Here is a 21,168-nt window from a genome sequence, read left to right on the forward strand (position 1 = left end):
GTTTGAAAACAACAAAAAAGATTTCCGTAATAATTTTTATTTATGTTTATGTGGAATTTTAGCTAGCAATATTTTTTATTAACAACCTTGTACCATTTTATATTTTTTTATACCAACCAACTCTCCTGGATGAATTAGGCTTCGTTAAAACTCTACACTCAAAGCAGTCGAGTTGTTTATATTAACAGTCGATACCATACATTAATCGGTCGACACGTTTTTCGCGCACAGACTACAAAAGTTAAATATGAATAAAATGCAAATAATAATAAATACGAAAAACCCTAACGTTTGAAAACAACAAAACAAATTTCCGTAATAATTTTCATTTATGTTTATGTGGAATTTTAGCTAGCAATATTTTTTATTAACAAACTTGTACCATTTTATATTTTTTATATACCAACCGACTCTCCTGGTTGAATTAGGCTTCGTTAGTAACGAATAACGATCGATTGAAAAGAGAAATAAAACTCTACACAAACCGGTCGAGTTGGTAATATTAACAGTCGACACCATACATTAATCGGTCGTTGCATGCTGAATGAGTGACAAAACTAAAAATCAACGTCTTCTGGCATACTCCCCGACTGAAGGTATTCTTTTTACTTTTTTCCGTCCACGTCGGGGAATGACTAGAGGCGGCAGCACCAATATTTCCTCCTGCACTGTCCATTCACCTGGTACTGGATAGACAGGGTCCGTATATGCTTCTAACCAATAACGTGTGGTGTAATAATCTGTACAAAATTCATAAACAAAAATATTTGCGTTGTAGGCAGCAGCAATGGCATGTGAACATGGAATCCTGTCAATGTCGAATTTACGGCATGTGCAAGATTTACTCTGTAAATCAACTAACTCGTTGCTTGTGCTACCGTACACGCAATACTTCCCCTCAGTTGCTTCAATGACTTCATATTTTCTAGAAACGATGAAATTCTCACGAACGATCGACTCTATCGCTGGTGTGAGATGTGTAGTTGATGCAACCGTTTCTAGACGATATTTACTTCTCCAGGTTGATATGATTCTTTGCAGTGCTTCCAATAATGCAATTATTGGAAGCTCCCTCTCCTCACGCAACCTACCATTTATTGATTCCACTCCATTTGTGGTCATGATGGAGTAACGGTTCCCGGTTTGTTTCGCTCTAGACCACCTTTCGGGAGAAGTGTTATCCACCAAATATTTAGCAACCTCTGGAAATCTCTCTCTCAATTCTGTATACAAGGAATCAAAATCACTTTCCTTGTATGCTTTTGCCACCCGAATGAATAGCTCGACAGCTCCTTTTTTTTTGTTGCTCTTGCCTTTGATGTTTTGTGACATGTACCACATACAAAACACATGATGTGCACGATTGTATAAAGATGCAACTGCATTTATGATGCCCTGGTGTCTATCTGATATTATCACCAATTCGTCATCGTCCTCTACTATGATTTTCAATCTGCTTAGAAACCAAGACCATGACTCAGAGCTTTCCTTTCGACAACACCCCATGCAATGGGAAATTGGTGGAGATTTCCGTCCTGTGCAGTTGCTACAAGTAGCACACCGTCATACTTTCCTTTCAAGAATGTACCATCAATGCAGACAACTTTTCTCATGAATTTGTATCCTGTAATACATGCACCATATGCCAAGAACATGTATTTAAATCTTTTTTCTTCATCGACTTCTAAATCCGTGAAACTACCAACATTTACTTTCTTAACCATTTTAAAAAATGATGGCAACCTCCTAAAATTCTCAACAGAATCACCCATCATGGTGTTAAGGGCCAGTTCTTTACCTCTACGTGCCTTGAAGTATAATACTTGAACTCCCTGATTACGCATCATTGTGATTATTGATTTCGGCACAGGTGTAGTCCTTTGACCACCGAAATTTTCTAGCAACACAGCTGACACTAACCCAGAAGTACCCTGTCGATTTTTTATACTCATGCGCATCAAGTCACAGGTGTGAATGTTACAATATGTTCGAACATTAAAACATGTTGAGTGTGGATCTTTCTTTGCACCTCGAATCCTCCAAGTACAACTATCAGCAGAACATCGAACATCATACATGGACTTGTTAGATTTCACTATTTTGAACTCAAAAGATGACTTTATTGCAAGTCGGGACAATTCAATCTGAAATTCTGTCTTATTGGAAAATACCTGCCCAATAGAAATGTTGTCCATCATGGAATGAGTAGGTACCATTGCCACATGACTCAGCTCTATCTACCAACGGAATTCTCTTTTGGATCCGATGTCCATTTAGATACCCTTCCGGCTCAGACTCAGACTGTCTTAATTGTTGCTGGTGTAATGAAGGTTCTCCTAAAATTAAAGAATCTTCAAGTTGTTCGAATGGACAAGACACGTTGAAATTCTCAGTTGTTTCCTTATCATTCTCGTTAGGAATGACAAAAAATTCATCAAAGTATTCGTCATTATGATTCAACTTTCCCACAGGACAAGACACGTTGACATTCTCAGTTGTTTCCTTATCATTCTCATTAGGAATGACAAAATCTCCACCAAAGTATTCATCATTATGATTCAACCCCCCCACAGGACAAGACATGTTGACATTCTTAGTTGTTTCCTTATCATTCTCGTTAGGAATGACAAAATCTCCATCGAAGTATTCGTCATTATGATTCAACCCCCCAACATTTACATCCATCGATCTGTCACGATCCTCGTCTTCAACATCAAGACCCCGCATTTCATTGCATGATCTACCACAATCAGCGACTTTACAATTGCCACATGTATCATCTCCATCTAACAACAAATTTCTCCCAGTACGATTGATCCCCCCAACATTTTCATCCATCGATCTGTCACAAACATCAAATGATTGTTCAAAATTAGCGATGTTATTAAATGTCATGCTATCATTACTAAGGTGCTGAGTGCTTTCAAATGCATGCACCTCGTTGTCCAGTCCAACGTTCACTTCCTCTTCTTCCACCATAACATTCAGCACAGGTCTCTTGTCTGGGGCACCAAAGTAAAGGTACGCACGCAGAGTTCTATCATCCTTAATATAAAAGGGAGGAGGATGGCAATTAGGAACAATCGGCAAATAGCTGAATTTAGTCCTGTTAATATCACATGCCAAATCCAGAATGTTAACAACCTCATTCTTAAAAGATTCGAAATTGCATGTCTCATCGTCCACTGTGATTAAATCCCATTTACAACTTTCATGTGAAGACCATTTGAAAACATCGTGCTCATCCCGTATCCACTTTCCATTACATTGAAGGACAACATTACTGATTGTCATAACCTATAAAAATAATTAGATTAAGCATAAGCAACTTTCAAAAAGAAAAAATAAATACGCATGCGTTTTAACAAATTTTATTTGAATTACGAAGACGACATTGTCATGTTCAAAAGGTCGCCGTGCTTTATATATCAACCGAGATTTCATAATAATGGTCGAAATAATATTATGCCAACGGTGAAAACTACTTAAAGTTTTGTAGTGCAGTCTATATGCTTGAAAAAGCAGTCGAAATGATTCAAAACTCAGTCGATATTGGAGGGTATAAATCCTACTAATTATATGCAAACGGTCAGGTTGACTAAACCATTGCATTCTACACCAGCCGGCACTACAACAAGTCGATCGATCATTACAATAAGTCGGTAGAGATTCATGAAATAGCAGTCGAGATTACGATCGGTATGACTTTACAAAATGCATTCTTCCTCGATCGACGTTACAAAGAGACAGTCGAGCAATAGTCTATGTCGGTCGACCAAATGTAAACCACTCAAATTTCTTCCCCGATCCAACAATAATATAGTTACTACTAGAGTCGATACAAATATTTATTAAACAGTTAGCATTAAAGACATCATTTTAAAACATATACACTGAAAAATAAAAGATAAATGTCATTTAACATAACAAAAATAAAAGAAAGGGGGCATATATTTGGAGCATTAATGATATTGCTTACTTTTTGTTCCCTCTTGGAAAATACGAGGGATAAAACAAGGGAAAAAGTTTGTTTGGTACAGGTGTGGGACTTTAAAGCAGAGTGGTCCAGTTGGAAGGAAGTTTCTGAGAATATTTTTGTCGGAGAAAGGGGGGTCCCGGTAGAAAAGGAGCTGCGTTTGCACAGCAGGGGAATACGCACAAAAAAACAAAAAAAAAAACAGGCCCACGAGTATATGGTTGAGATAAAGGATTACCTAACCATTAACTAATCTGAGCTGGCACCACTTAAGAAATTAAGACGCATATTTAAGGGCCAACTAAGACAATACATTAAATGAGTCTCTTTGACTTAAAAAAAACATGCGAGTCCCTTTTACTTAAAAAATAACAAGACCGAGCCTATATATTTAAATGCCCCTGTCTAAAGGACCCTTAGCATGACGTCGTTATAAATATATATATATATATATATATATATATATACACGGATTGGGCTGCAAATTGATATTGGGCCCAGAAAATTAAACGGATACTAGCCAATTAAAATATTTATAACGACTTTCCTAATATTTTAATTGGCTAGTATCCGTTTAATTTTCTGGGCTCAATATCAATTTTCAGCCCAATCCGTTACTTCAGGACCATAAATCCAAAAACCTGGTCAGCCCAAATTCTCAATGGATAAGGAAACGCCACGTCATCGTACTGTTCACACACCCACGCGTCACCTTCTCGAGTACCTTCAAAAATTAAACGTCCAATGAACGAATCCCGTCTTCTTCAAAACATTAGCAAATCCAACGAAATGATTTATAATCTGACCGTAATATTCTCTCGTCCCGCAGCAAACCTTTTTCTTTACTCTACTAAACCCACTTTCCAAGCTAAATCACCCGAAAGATTCGCCATTTTCTGCTGTTTAACTAGAACCATGCACTCCTCGAATGCTGTTAAAGCTACGCAAACTGTGCACCAAGTTCCCGATTATGGGCCGGATGAGATTGAGCGGGTTGCTGAACAGGCGTTTCAGAGGTATAGTTTTGATGGGTCCTCGGCTTTTCCGAAGCGGAAGGGTAAAGGGGCTGCGATCGTTTGGTTCAGGAATGATTTAAGGATTCTGGACAATGAGGTCTTGTTCAAGGCTTGGGCTTCATCCGAGGTTGTCTTGCCAGTTTACTGTGTTGATCCGAGACATTTTGAGACGACACATTACTTTGGGTTTCCTAAAACTGGAGGTATTGCCCATTGTTGTTTGTAGTATCTTGTGATTCTTGTTTTGTTCGTTTTCTTTGTTGGAGATTGTAGTTTTGTAATGTGTGGTGTGCAAGATGGGAACTCACTGAAAAAGATATCAAATTTGTTATGTAATGTTTCCTAAATGTATTTTGTCACCCGTTTATGTCTAGCTGTCTTGCTTCTTTTTTTGATACTAAATGAGGTTGGTATTTACAATTTGTGTTTTAGACATTGCGATTATGTTTGTCGTTGCTTCATTCTATTCATTTTTATGCATTCCACAATTGCCGAACTTTTACACTTCGGCTCATGTTGTTATGTTCTTTATGTTTCTTTGGATATTTGGACTCCCATTTGTTGAGCATGCTGAATAATTTGTATCCTGCAATGCGTTTCGAGCTGCATTATTATTGCCTCCTTCACTTTCAATGGGATGTCTATTCTGCAATTGCAACGCGTGGGATCATTGTATAAAAGTGCTTGATGTGGCTGTCCGCATTTGAACTTCGACATATATGAGAACCTCATGTATTCACTTCTTTGGCAGCCCTGCGAGCACAATTTCTGATACAATGTTTGGCGGACTTGAAAAGAAATTTGGTGAAGCGGGGTCTCAATCTTTTTATACAGCAGGGGAAACCGGATGACGTCCTTCCAGCACTTGCAAAAGCATATGGAGTTCACACCGTTAAGAAATTATACTGTGCTTCGTCTTTTACTAGCATATATCGAACTATTTGTGATAATTTTTGAATCATAGTCTTTTTATCGAATTTGTCTGCCTGGTTGTCAGGTTTATGCCCAGAAAGAAACATGCAGTGAAGAGCTGAAAGTCGAGAGATTGGTATTCAAAAATTTGCAGAGAGTTATGAATCCCAAGTCAATAACATTAGAATTGATCTGGGGTTGTAGTATGTATCACATAGATGACCTTCCATTTAGCTGCACATCCTTGCCGGATGTTTACACCCAGTTTCGTAAGGTTCGGATTTCGATTAGAGTTTGATCTCCATATGTCACTCACCGTCTTATATTTCTTGTTTAGTAGATGTCTGATAATCAAATTTCAGTCAGTTGAATCAAAATCTTCGGTACGGAATTGCATTAAGGTCCCAACATCACTTGGACCTACACCAAATGTCGGAGATTGGGGATCTGTTCCTGAGTTGCCTTCACTTGGGCTTCAGACAGAAAAGGCACGTTCTGTTCAACTCTTTGTATAAGTTCATTGCAGGTTTAACTAGTTTAAGTTTGGTGATAAGTTTTCTTCTGATTAGTGGTCTTGGTGCAGGTCAGCAAAGGAATGTCCTTTGCGGGTGGTGAAAGTGCAGCATTGAGTCGATTACAGGAGTATTTCTGGAAGAAGGCAAGTACGTTCGGCTTGTGCTTGATATCTAGTTACAAGGACAGACTCAATGGAGGCTAGAGTTATCAACCTCTTTGTGTGAAAAAAAAAATTGAATTTTTTTCAGAATGTCAATCTCCCCGAACACAATAAACAAACCCCCAGCCATTTTACTCCCCGTTTTTTCTGGATCCGCGTACTCTTAACCATTGTGTCTTTATGACAAAAATATCCTGGTTTTCCTTCTGTAGGATTTGTTGAGGACTTATAAAATCACAAGAAATGGAATGTTAGGACCCGATTACTCGACAAAGTTTTCTATTTGGCTTGCATCAGGATGTCTTTCGCCCCGATTCATTTATGAAGAGGTGTAAAGCTTTTTTTTTTTTTTCATTTTTTTAAGCGATAAAATTTTTCAATCAAACACTGAGAGGCCCAATTGCTATCGAACTTATTTAGGTAAAGAGATATGAGAAGACAAGAGAATCGAATGATTCGACTTACTGGTATACTTCTCTAATCATTTTAGCTATTCGTTGTTGGATTCTATTTCAAAGATGAAATGTTGGTGGTCTAAAATTTTTATGTCACTGCTAGTATTTTGAGCGTTGTTAAATTTCGGACAGCGAGAATTTGAAATATCATTAATCTTGTTTGTCATTATTGCATTGAAGTATAAAGACAAGTCTGTACTCAGCCTTCTGTATCTTTGAAATGTTATTATGTTTTCCAGGGTATTGTTTGAATTGATATGGAGAGATTACTTCAGATTTCTATCAATCAAGCAGGGTAACTCTCTCTTTCATGCAGGTAAAAATTTTACCAAAAAACTATCAAGAATTATAGAACACACAAAAATGTCTACGTGATCTTATGCTTGGCTGTGTGTCTCCGTTCAGGCGGTCCTCGAAAAATACAGGCTAATTGGAGCCAAGATCAGGCACTTTTTGATTCATGGAAGAATGGTTGTACAGGGTAATGTATCACATATTCCGTTGATCAAACATTTCTTATAGTCCTTTTGTTTTTAAAAATTAGCAAAGAGCAGATTGTTGTCTCCCAATTTTTGTTGGATTCTTTTAAAGTCTGCCTGTTTTTTTCCAGCTACCCTTTAATTGATGCAAACATGAAGGAGTTGCTGGCTACTGGGTTCATGTCGAATCGTGGGCGACAAGTAAGAAAAAATGAAGATATGATGTAAGACTGAATGAAATCAAGAAACCATAGCTAAGATAATGTCTGAAAATTCTTTCTTTCCCTAGATCGTGTGTTCCTTTCTGGTTCGAGACATGGGCATCGACTGGAGAATGGGAGCTGAATGGTTTGAGACGTGTCTTTTGGATTATGATCCCTGTTCCAACTATGGAAATTGGACCTATGGAGCAGGTGATCCCATATCGTTCGTCAATCAATCATATACGTGCCTGATATATAACAAAGGTGGTTTTACTTGCTATTTATTTAATTATAGGTGTTGGGAATGATCCAAGGGAAGACAGATACTTCAGCATTCCTAGACAAGTAAGGTTCTTTTGTTTAAACAAAAATATATTGACGCATGCACTTAATCCTCGACCTATGTTCTGATAATCAACCAATTCTTTCACTAACCAGGCTGGGGCTGTTTGTAAGGTCACGAACTAGATTAAAGAACTAACTGATGAGTTTTCATAGAGCCATCACACATCAACCATGGACGTGATTCGACTTAAAAGTTGTCTAACAACTCGTGTAAAGAATTATATGCTTAGTTTTCAACAGAGCTTAAAATAGTATCTTGTTGCATGGTGGGGTCTTAAGCACCTTTTAAGGTCCAACGTTCTCTGGTTGATATTCGGAACGAGTTACATTAATCTTATTTTGGTTGATTCAGGCTCAGAATTATGATCCTGAAGGAGAGTTCGTTGCGTTTTGGTTGCCTCAGTTACGAGCACTGCCCAAAGAGAAGAGAAACTTTCCTGGAATGTCTTACATAAAACCCATCGTGGCCCTCAAATTTGGCAGCACGAGCGGCGCGACTAGCTCGGGAACAAGAACAGAGGAGAGCAGATTTAAAGGGATGGGTAGAGGAAACAGAATGCGACCTTTTCCGAAATGACCCAAGTGAGTAAGTATTCCAAAGAGTTGCGCGGAGTCCTCAACCATGTTTACAGTTTTGATCAACATTTCAAGAAGATAGTGTTTGCAAACTCTAGAAACACTATCTAAATGAAACAACGATGATTGCATTTAAACTGGAAACTAGATTGGTAAATCTGGTAATTAGAGTCATTAATCTGCATATTTAATTTATTCACACATCTTTTTTGAAATTTTAAATAAATATTTTTATGCTTGTTTGCAAATTATATTCAGCTCTCATACCAAGCCACACTCCACCTACCAACCTTAATTTTCCTACCAGATTCATTAATAGCCCCTCTGTTATTTCTCATTAAAAGAGTTGTCTCCTCTCTAATATCTTCTAGGAATACTAGCTTTACATTTAATTATTGACATTTACTACACAAGCAAATTCTTCTTTTCTTTTTTCTTTCTTATTTATTATTATTATTATTTATTATTTTTTCCCCGCAGCCAAGTATTACCAGTCCGAATTGAACAAAATAAAAGTTCACTTGAGAAGAAATTTATCAAGAAAGCAACATCAAACAACAGTTTATTTGTTTTGGGCTCAGGATTTATTGACTAATTATTATTCATAATTAAGTTTTTTTTAAAAGCTGTAGAATTGAATTTCTTAAAGAGATGAACAGCAGAATATATGTATATTATATCTAAATTATTTTACATGTTACATTATTTATAGAGTTATTTCCGTTAACATAAATCCTATGTACAAGGAAAAGGATAAACATAAATTTAAGTATCTGATCTTCTGTTGCAACCAGATGTGAGAGGATCTGGTTCGGTTGAGATTGTTTTGACATCCTCCCGCAAGACTGTGCTCCCATTGGAGATACCGATCTTGGAGCGCAAAGTCTGAAATGATAGAGAGGGCAGCGGTTTGGTGAGAGCACATGCAAGTTGATCCTTAGATGAGATGTGTGAGACAGAGAATGAGCCTCGAGCAACATGGTCACGAACAAAGTGATAGTCAATAGCGATGTGCTTCATTCGCGAATGGAAAATTGGATTAACTGATAGATAGGTAGCACCAACATTATCACAGAAATTGTTGGAGTGGTAGAACAGTTTACATGTAGCTCTTGTAGCAAATTTTTTATCCAAAGAACCTCGAAAGCACAAGAAGCAAGAGACCGATATCCAGCTTCGGTTGAGGAATGTGCTAATGTCTTTTGCTTCTTGGAACACCAAGAAATAGCATAACCTCCTAGATAGATGATATAGGCCGAGGTAGAGGTGAAGTCGTCATGATTACCTGCCCAATCCTCGTCTGTGAACGCTGTGAGAGAAAGATTCTGGTTTTTCTTTAGAAAAAGGTCATGGTGTATGGTGTGCTGAGGTAGCGGAGAACACGCTTAGCTGCTGACTAGTGGTGTCAGTGGGTGATTTCATGAAGCGTGCAAGTTTGTTTACAACATAAGACACATCCGATCTGGTAAGAGAGAGATATTGTAGAGCTCCTAATGTTTGACGATATTGGGTGGCATCTGTTGGCTTAGAACCATCAGTAAGTTGGAGAATCTCCCCATATTTGTTTTAGCCAACAGATTTCGAATATATTTGTGTTGAGTGAGAAGTAGACCAGATTTTGTTGGCAGAACTTCAATACCAATAAAATAATGAAGGTCACCAAGATCTTTGATGGAGAATCGAGCAGTCAGAGCCGTAAGGAAATGATTCACACGATGGGGGGTTGCTTCCAGTGACTATTAAATCATCTACACAGACTAAGATATAAAGTGTAAAATCATGTTTATGATAAATAAATAAAGAGGTATCACTGTGAGAATTCACAAACTAATAAGAAATCAAGAAACTTTTGAGTTTATTGTACCAAGCACGAGGAGCTTATTTTAGACCACAAATTGATTTTCGGAGTTTACAGACAAACTTTGGATGAGATTCGTAAATGAAACCAGGTGGTTGCTGCATAAAAACTTCTTCAGATAAACTACCATGTAAAAAGATATTGTTGACATCCAATTGGCGAAGATGCAATCCATGGAATAAAGTGAGGGTGAGAATGAGTCTGATGGTTGTTGGTTTTACGACGGGACTAAATGTATCATGGAAATCGATGCCCGATCTTTGATGGAATCCCTTAGCGATAAGGCGAGCTTTGTATTTAGAGATAGAGCCATCGGGATTGCGCTTAATGCGATAGACCCATTTGCAACCAACAACATTTTGAGTAGAGCTAGGAGGAACCAATTCACATGTTCCATTTGAAGAAGTGCTGAAATCTCATCAGCCATGGCCTGCCGTCATTCAATATGTTTGATATCTTTGGAGACACAAGGAGGCCAAGATGGCATGAAGAATTAACTGATCTTGACGACGCCATTAAAGATAACCTGGATTTGAAGGAGTGTTGCCATCTTTAGTCATGGTTTCAGCTGGGCAAGAGAAAGTCCCATTGAGTGAGGTAGCCAAGGAGATCCTCACCAAAAAACAGAGAGTTGAACTGAGCTCGCCATGAGAAATAATTGGCTTTGGTGAGTTTCAGAGGAAGTTGAGCTGCTGCATTAATAGTAATAAGATTGGTTGAAGAAATATTGACAAGGTTGGATTCAGAAGCCATTTGTAAGCTCGTTGGAGACTGTTGACCTGATACCATAAAGAGATTAACATAAGAATATATTTATATTATATCTGAATTAATTTACATGTTACATCATTTATAGTGTTATTTTCGTTAACATAAATCCTATATACAAGGAAAAGGATAAACATAAATTTAAGTATCCGATCTTCTGTTGCAACCAGATGGGAGAGGATCTGGTTCGGTTAAGATTGCTTTGACATTTCTCCATTCAAAAGTTAGATGAAGTCTTTATTCAGTTGAAAAACCACACCCAACAATAAAAAATAGGTGAATGAAATGTTTTATCACTGGTTAATTGTATATTGTTAATCCATGGTGTTTAGTGCGTTTAATTTTTAATAATGTGTGCAAATAAGGTTTTTTTGAGAAAAATGTAACACGACATGTAGCACCGAGTTCATCCGCCCTAATCGGATGAAATCCTCTGCTACACTTGATACTACACACAGTACTACACTTTGCTCAAAAAAAAAATCTCATTTGCACAAATTATTAAAACTTAAATGAACTAAACATCATGGATGAACAAAATACAATTAATTAGTGATAAAACATTTTATTCACTTGTTTTTTCAATTAAAATCGACAGTAAATTGTGTCTCAAACATGAAAATGAGTAAAAAGATATATTGATGATTTTTTAAAATTAAAAAACATGTGAATGAAATGTTTTATCACTGGTTAATTGTATATTGTTAATCCATGGTGTTTAGTGCGTTTAATTTTTAATAATGTGTGCAAAAAAGGTTTTTTTGAGAAAAAAGTAACACGGCGTGTAGCACCGAGTTCATCCGCTAACCAACACCGTGTGATCTTTTATACGTAGGTTAAGAGTTTATGTACGTGATATTTTGTGTGTGTAAATTTTTAACTTGATTATTTTTTAAATTTTTCTTTAGTTATTTATTATGATTAGCTTATTTTTAGAATTCACTATAGTGGATTCTTATAATATTTATTGAATGGAAGTATTAAAATGATCGTTTATTCGTTTCTCAACAATGAAAGTAGTTTGATTTGAATGATTAATTACACCAATCAAACCACTTACATGGTCAAAAACTGGCATCACTTGGTTGAATGAATATGATATATATAGATAAAGTACATTGTAATTATTAGGCTGCGTTTACTTAGCTTGATAAACGAGGGATAACATTATTAATATCGACTAATCCTATGTTTAGTTGTAAAATTGAAAATCATTATAAATATTTAAGCCCGTTAATAATAGGATTTAGAAATGATTCTTAATCCTAAATTTTAGAAGGGATTATAAATTTGTACATGGTGAAAAGAGAAAAAAAATCAATCCCAAATTAATCCATCAAACTAAACATATTATTATTTTTCATAACCATTTCATATCCTATCAAATTATAATAATAATCACATTTTAATCTACCCTTTCACAATCCCATATCTTAAAGTAAACGTAGCCTAAAGGAATTGGATAGGATTGCAATAAATAATGATATGTTTGATTTGAATAATTAATATCCGGATTGAGTTAATGATAAATTAAAGAATTACTTTTTTATCTTTTTCATTAAAATATTAAATATCAAATATTCATTAATTTTAAATTCAAACCATAAAAAATAATTAAAAATTAAACAAAAAATAGTAAATAAAAATTTAATAATCATATAAATATAAATATATTTTGATAACTAAAATATTAATAAATAATTTGAATATTAATTTTAATGTTAAATAAAAATTAGTAACAATTACCATATTACTGTTAAATAAATAATATATTAAAAATTAATAATAATTAAAATATGGTGAATAATAATTAAATTAATTATTAAATATTTATATTATAAATTATATTTATTTACTAATATATAAATTATGACATTTTCACTACTTTCAAACTAAAAAATAACCAATATATTAAATAAAATATATATAATCATTAAATTTAATAATAATATAAACATGCATTTATTGGGAAATAGTAATAATAATATGAATGTGAATTAAACGTTAAATAAAAGTTGATAACAATATTAATATTACCGTTAAATAAATAGTATATTAATAATTATTAAAATATTTTGAATAGGAATTAAATTATTAGTTATATTATAAATTATTTTTAAATATTATTAAATTAATAGTATATTAATTATTAAAATGTCACTACTTTTAATTTCCAAATCACAAAAAATGACTAAAAATGTTAATTAAAATATAAATTAATTAAATTAATTAACAATATAAAATGATTTTATTTATTATTAAAATAGTGATAATAATTTAATATTCATTTAATATTAATTAAAAATTAATAACAATTCTAAACTGTTAAAATTAGTTATATGATAAATTCTATTTAAATATTAATTTTAGTGTTAAATAAAAGTTAATCACAATTATAATATTATTGTTAAAATTAGTTATATTATAAATTATATTTATTATATATTTTGAATTTATACTTAATTAAATTGTAGGGTATTATAGCGAACACATATTTATCAAGCTTAATACCTCCTCCCAATAAGGTATTGTTTATCCCTTGTAAAAATGATAATAATCTCTACGGTGCAGGCCGGATGCGGGCTGAACGGACATATCACTTTCTCTATCATGCATATTAACGCATGATAAGAGAAGGATTAAACATAACTTATCTCATTCAATCTCGCGTTTTTATTGACATATTATTTATCCATCTTTTCATTATTTATTTTACATCAATCAAATCATTAATTATTTATCTTACATCAACCAAATTATCGAATTCAAATTACTATATTACCCTTTATAAATAATATTATTTATATTTTATGTTTTGTTAAAAAGATAAAATGGTAATTTATCATATTTATATATAATTTAATCAATCAAATCAAAAAACTATAATTTATCAATCAAATCAAATATTATATTAACTATCATTTCTAATTTATTTTTTATTGCATAACATTACTTATCCATATATTATAAATCCTATCATTTTTAAATTATATAATTAATTTTATAAAATTGATGTGGTAAATTATTGAGTCATTAGATTGACAATTAAAATGATATTTTAATTAATTTTATAAAGTTGATGTGGTAAATTATTGAGTCATTAGACCGACAATTAAAGTGACAACTTAAAATGGGTTGAATTCTACACAATTCAATGGTTGATGATTAACCTAAAAAATTTCTCCAAATATAACATGGATTTTACCGGAAGTATAGGTACCGGACGTTAAATAATTACTGGAACTTGATTAATTAGTCAATCGAATCATGTCATTAATTATAGTGCAGACGAGTGTGAAATTGTTAAAGATAGCAAGAGCTAGTTTGTTGAGATAGTTGTTAGCAAATAGTTAGTTGTTAAATAGCAGTTAAAACTTCTCATTACCTGTATATATACAGAAATGTATTCTCCAACAGAGTTTAGTTTTTCTCAATCAATACAATACATATTTTTCTCTTAATCAGAATATATCTTCTTAAGCCTTGATCATCTCAATCAATGGCAGATCTGTGATGAATTACAGATTTAACATGGTATCAAGAGAAATTGCCTTCCGCATTTAAAATCACAGCTCACGTCAATTCCACTTCCATGGCGAATCATTCGACGACGATCGGATTCAATGATCCCTTGTATTTGCACCCATCGGATTCCCCAGGGGTTTCGCTTGTTCAAGATCCCCTTATTGGAACTGAAAATTACGGGGTATGGAGCCGTGCAATGCTACTAGCATTGCAAGCCAAGAACAAACTCAGTTTCATCAATGGCGCCTGCATCCGTCCAGCCAATACTTGTTCTTCTCAACAACAATGGGATAGATGCAACGCTATTGTTCTATCTTGGATCATGAGCTCTGTTTCAAAAGACATCTTCAACGGAATCATCTACTGCAATACTGCTTCCAAAGTCTGGGCAGATTTAAAGTAGAGATTCGATAAAATTTCTGGATCTCGAATTTTTGCCTTGCAACGAGATATTGTTCATCTCTCACAGGGATCTTCTTCTATCTTTGTATATTTTCAACGATGAAACGATTATGGGATGAATATCAATCTTTAATAACTCTTCCATCATGTCAATGTGCAAGTGCAACAGCATACCTAGAACATGAGGATCACCAACGACTTATTCAATTTCTTATGGGATTGAATGATACTTATAGTCACATAAGGAGTCAAGTTCTGATGATGGATCCATTACCATCAGTAAATCAAGCATACTCCATTGTTATTCATGAGGAATCCACTCGACATGTCTTGTCTTCTTCACCGATTGCTGACATTCCTGCAGCGGCATTCTACTCATCCTCCACAAAAAGGATTGGTTCAGTGATATGTGACAATTGTCAGCAACCAGGACACACAAAAGATCAATGTTATTGAAACGACCCTAACTCTATAATTAATAAATAAACATGCGGAATTTTTTTTTTTTTTACTTACTAAATAAAAATATGTACATACATGTCCATACATATATGCACAGAATAAATAGATTTAAAAAAAATAAATTAAATAAAAATGCAACCTTTAATAAATTAAATATCTGAGTCAAACATTTAATAAAATACTGTCATAAGCAAAATAAATAAAGTTTGCATGCACTGAAAATTGTTAAATAAAATGAGTAATACTTTCAACCACTGAAAATAAATAAAAGTATAACATGCTGAAATATTCAAAAACATGCGTAATGACTCAGACAACTATCACGGTCACGGGGATCACTGCCAGTCTTCTCATACGTCCTCGCCTCCGGTGGGTACTACATCCTCCTCTACGAACTCACCTGCACTATACCAGTGTAGTGAGCCTAGAGGCCCAACATGCTAACATAACAAGGGCTTAAAATAATTTAAATCAATTGACTACTAATACATAACATATATATGAATGAGCATGCTAAAAAAATATCATAACATATCATAACTTAAATTAACTTAAATAACATAATACATAAATATTGTTGAGCAAATTATTTTCTAACATCGCATGGTTGTATCCATAGTGTAACCTTAAATCATACATTAAATACTGATCAGCGTGGAAACCAACGTACGTGGCGGTGACGAATCACCTCTTAAATTGGCAGTAAACTGCCCTTCAATAGTTCACATATGGGGACGAATCCCCCTCAAATCTCAAATTGTCACACTACTTCAACTTCCAACATAAAATATTTTCTTATTGCTCAACCTTAAACATTTAATCAAACATAAAATTATTTCATGAATGCATGTACTTAAATAAAATGTGTGTCCTTCATATATATTTAATTTAATTTCATACTAACATATACATATTAAAATAACTCCAATGCATAAAAATAATTAAATATATATTCAGGACACATGCAATTTCTCATGGATTGTACCGGACTGCTGGCCCTAACACTCAAGCCCATTTACTTAAATCTGGCCCATTAACACTGAGACTGGCCCAACAACATACTTGAGCCCAATAAAAGTTATTCTAAGCCCAATTAAATAATTAAAACCCATTAAAACATTCTAGGCCCAATAACAACTTAATCTGGCCCAATGGGTCCAAAAGCCCAAAGACTGGCCCGATAATTTTCATGGGCCCTAAAGCCCGTAAAAATTTGTGGACTAACTTAATTAAATTAATTAAGCCCAAATAATAACTTAAGTGAAGCCCATTAATTAAATTAATCTAATTAGCCCAATTAAACTCTTAAATTCATTAATTAACTTAAAAATAAAATACCCGAGCCCAACTAACTAACCCGGACCCGGACCCAACTAACTTAACCCACTTACTACCAGACCCGACTCGGACCCACGACCCGACCCGGAACCACCCTGAAAGCCCTAACCCGATCGCCCCTCCCTATCTTCCCTCGGCCGCCGCGAGCAGCAGCCCTTCTAGGGCTGCTGCCGCCCTGCTCCGGCCACCCCTGGCCGGAGCCCCGCCGCCCAGACATAGCCCACGTCTGGGCGGTTCGAACCTAACCCCTGACCCCGGCCCATGCACCCTACAGACCCTCAACCGAACCCCCTTCCTCGAAACTCTAGCTGTGCTCTCTTCTTGGCCGATCCCTCTTGACTCCAAGTCTGGGCTCGTTTGGCTCGAGCCACTCGAGCCACTCCAGCCTAGACCCATCCTAGACCCCTTACCAACCGTAGCCAGCATCTAGAACCCACCATGTCCTTAAAAACGTGAGATGAATGAGTATACATGTAAACAAGCTTCAACCACAAATACTACGATCCTCTTTTCTGAAAAATTTTTGAAGAAAATTGATGCTCATGCACACACACACGTATAAACACTGATATAGTACGTAAAAATAAAAAGAATCATGCCTTTCACCAAAATTGAAGAGAAAAACGTGCGTGGGACGATTCCGGGAAGACGGGACGACGAGCACCCTTGAAACTTCGAAGAAATTCGGCTATGGAACCTCCTTGGTTGTGGTTCGAGGAAGAAGATGATGAATAGTAGGGAGGGAGGCGGCTGATGGGAAAATAACGTGGGGTTTGGGTAGATTAGGTTTAGGCTTTTAATTTAATTAAAATAGGTTTTAGGATAATTAAAAGTTTTAAATATAAAATATAAAATTTTAAAACTCCAAATAAAATTTAAAATCTGATAACTTAAATTAAAAATATAAAAATCCCGAAATTACAATTTAAGGGAATTTTAAAAATAATTAAAAGTCATTAAAATGGCTAAATTTGGATAAAAATGGACTCCTAAAATTATATAAAATTAAATACTAAAAATTTTGAGGCAATAAAACTCAAAATAATATTTTTGGGCTCTAAAAATGCTCATGGAATAAATTGGCTAGAAAGTTGTCATCTCGTCCGTCCACGGTCCCGTCTACGCGATCAAAACAATTAAAATACTAAAAATCGTAAAATCACTAATTATGGGTTAAATGCTTAAAAATAAATTAAATCATGCACAAATAATTCACATAATTATTTAACCCATAAATCACAAATTTAAATAATTAAATTCCCTAATTACGCATGCAGATTTACGTATTTAAAAATACCGGGTGTTACAATTCTCCCCCCCTTAAATTGAATTTCGTCCTCGAAATTAAAGTACTTACCCGAACAACTCCGGGTAACGAGTCCTCATGTCTGCCTCGGTCTCCCAAGTAGCTTCCTCCTCTGAGTGATTTAGCCACTGGACTCTGACCATCGGTATGACCCGCGTCCTAAGCCTCTGCTCCTCCCTAGCCAAGATCCGCACTGGCCTCTCCTCATACACTGGATCTGGTGGCAACTGCAAGGGCTCGAAATCCAACACATGCGATGGGTTAGAGACATATCTCCGAAGCATGGATACATGGAAAACGTTGTGCACTGCCGCTAGCCCTGGTGGTAGAGCTAAACGGTAGGCCAACGTGCCAACTCTCTCCAAGATCTCGAATGACCCTATATACCTCGGATTAAGCTTGCCTCTCCGGCCAAAACGCACTACTCCCTTCATAGGTGACACCTTCAGGAATACGTGATCACCTACAGCGAACTCCAAATCTCGTCGTCTGGCATATGCATAACTCTTCTGACGGCTCTGAGCAGTCCTCATCCGATCTCGAATCTAAGTCACAATGTCAGCTGTCTGCTGCACAATCTCAGGACCCAGTAAAATCCGCTCACCAACCTCATCCCAATGCACAGGAGATCTGCATCTCCTCCCATACAATGCTGCATAAGGAGCCATACCTATAGACGACTGAAAACTGTTGTTATAGGTAAACTCCACTAATGGCAGTCTAGTCTCCCAAGAGCCCCGAAAATCAATGACACAAGCTCTCAGGAGATCCTCGAGAACCTAGATCACTCTCTCAGACTGACCATCTGTCTGGGGATGGAATGCTGTGCTGAACAAAAGCCTAATCCCCAATGCTGTGTGCAGACTCTTCCAAAACGCAGATGTGAATCTCGGATCTCTGTCTGATACAATCGACACTGGTATGCCATGCAGTCTAACAATCTCCTTGATGTAAAGCTCTGCATACTGTGTCAATGAGTAGGTAGTCCTCACCGGCAAGAAATGAGCTGACTTGGTGAGTCTATCCACAATCACCCAAATCGCTGTGCAACCTCTGGCACTCCTCGGTAAGCCAACCACAAAGTCCATCGTAATATTCTTCCATTTCCATTCCGGAATAGGAAGAGGTCTAAGAAGTCCTGCTGGACGCTGATGCTCTGCCTTGACTTGCTGACAAGTCAAGCACTCTGACACCACTCTCCCGATGTCACTCTTCATCCCGGGCCACCAATACAATAGCTGCAAATCTTGGTACATCTACTTCCAGGGTGAATGGAGTACGGAGATGTGTGAGCCTCTGCTAAAATCTTAGCTCTCAACTGATCGACGCTCGGTACCCACATCCTACCACGGTACTGAACGATACCATCCACCACTGTATACAAGAGGTTACCCCTAGCCTCATCTCTCTGTCTCCATCGCTGCAACTCCTCATCAGTAGACTGTCCATCCCTAATCCGATCTCGCAGAACTGGCTGCACTGTCAACACTGACAAGCTCGGTGCATGACCACTCGGATAACACTCCAAGTCAAATCTCTGAATCTCGCTCTGCAGTGGTAACTGTACGGTCAAATATGAGACTACTGACGACTTCCGACTCAAAGCATCTGCTACTACATTAGCTTTACCCGGATGGTAGCTAATGTCACAGTCATAATCCTTCACCAACTCCAACCATCGGCGCTGTCTCATGTTCAACTCCTTCTGTGTGAAGAAGTACTTGAGACTCTTGTGGTCTGTGAAAATCTTGCACTTCTCGCCATACAGATAGTGCCTCCAGATTTTCAAAGCGAAAACCACTGCTGCTAACTCCAAGTCATGCGTCGGGTAATTCTGCTCATGAACTTCAGCTGCCTCGACGCATACGCAATAACCTTGCCACACTGCATAAGTACTGTGCCTAAACCCAGCTTAGACGCGTCGGTGTACACCACTAACTTCTCATGTGGTACTGTCACCGCTAACACCGATGCAGTAGTGAGTGCTTTTTTCAGCTGATCAAAGCTCCTCTGACAGTCTGAACTCCAGATAAACTTCGCATTCTTCTTGGTTAAGGAAGTCAAGGGTACTGCAATAGAGGAAAAACCCTTGATGAACTTCCTATAATACCCTGCCAAACCCAAGAAACTGCGAATCTCCAAAGCATTCTTCGGAATACCCCAATTCTGCACTGCCTCAACCTTCGACTGATCAACTGCAATCCCATCTCTCGAAATAATGTGGCCAAGAAATGCTACCTGCTCGAGCCAAAACTCGCACTTGCTGAACTTGGCATACAAACGATGCTCCCTCAAAGTCTGCAAGGCTATCTGAAGATGTTGTCTATGCTCCTCAATGCTCCTAGAATAGATCAAGAGATCATCAATGAAGACTATGATGAACTGATCTAGATACGGCTGAAAGACTCGGTTCATGAGATCCATGAAAATAGCTGGAGCATTGGTCATCCCAAATGGCATCACTAAGAACTCGTAATGCCCATATCGTGTCCTGAAAGCAGTCTTGGACACATCTGCATCTCTAACACGCAACTGATGATAACCAGATCGCAGGTCGATCTTGGAGAACACTGAAGCTCCCTGCAACTGGTCAAATAAATCCTCTATCCTCGGCAATGGATACTTGTTCTTCACTGTGACCCTGTTGAGCTCTCGGTAATCGATGCAAAATCTCATACTGCCATCCTTCTTCTTCACAAATAACACCGGAGCTACCCATGGAGAAAAGCTAGGACGAACAAAGCCTTTCTCTAATAGCTCCTGAATCTGCTCCTTCAACTCTTTCATCTCGGTAGGAGGAAGTCTGTACGGTGCCTTAGAGATAGGCACGGTGTCTGGCACCAAGTCGATGCTGAACTCCACATCTCTCAC

At 36.5% G+C, this 21,168-nt stretch overlaps 2 protein-coding genes across 2 annotated transcripts; one reads left to right on the plus strand and one right to left on the minus strand.

The window, feature by feature from the left end:
- Window positions 1-564: 564 nt before the first annotated feature.
- On the minus strand, window positions 565-1,332 carry LOC140872109 (uncharacterized). Its single transcript, XM_073274860.1, has one exon. The coding sequence runs from the start codon at window positions 1,330-1,332 to the stop codon at window positions 565-567; it is 768 nt and encodes a 255-aa protein (XP_073130961.1).
- Window positions 1,333-4,764: 3,432 nt separating this feature from the next.
- LOC140875133 (cryptochrome DASH, chloroplastic/mitochondrial) lies at window positions 4,765-8,828 on the plus strand. Its single transcript, XM_073278691.1, has 13 exons — window positions 4,765-5,195; window positions 5,744-5,883; window positions 5,990-6,178; window positions 6,267-6,392; window positions 6,488-6,562; window positions 6,793-6,909; window positions 7,001-7,047; window positions 7,275-7,351; window positions 7,441-7,516; window positions 7,646-7,715; window positions 7,804-7,927; window positions 8,013-8,062; window positions 8,415-8,828. The coding sequence occupies exons 1-13, from the start codon at window positions 4,766-4,768 to the stop codon at window positions 8,637-8,639; spliced, it is 1,746 nt and encodes a 581-aa protein (XP_073134792.1). The 5' UTR covers window position 4,765; the 3' UTR covers window positions 8,640-8,828.
- Window positions 8,829-21,168: the final 12,340 nt, after the last annotated feature.

Source organism: Henckelia pumila, chromosome 1 (assembly GCF_033568475.1).
Source record: "Henckelia pumila isolate YLH828 chromosome 1, ASM3356847v2, whole genome shotgun sequence".
NCBI classification, from domain to species: Eukaryota; Viridiplantae; Streptophyta; class Magnoliopsida; order Lamiales; family Gesneriaceae; genus Henckelia; species Henckelia pumila.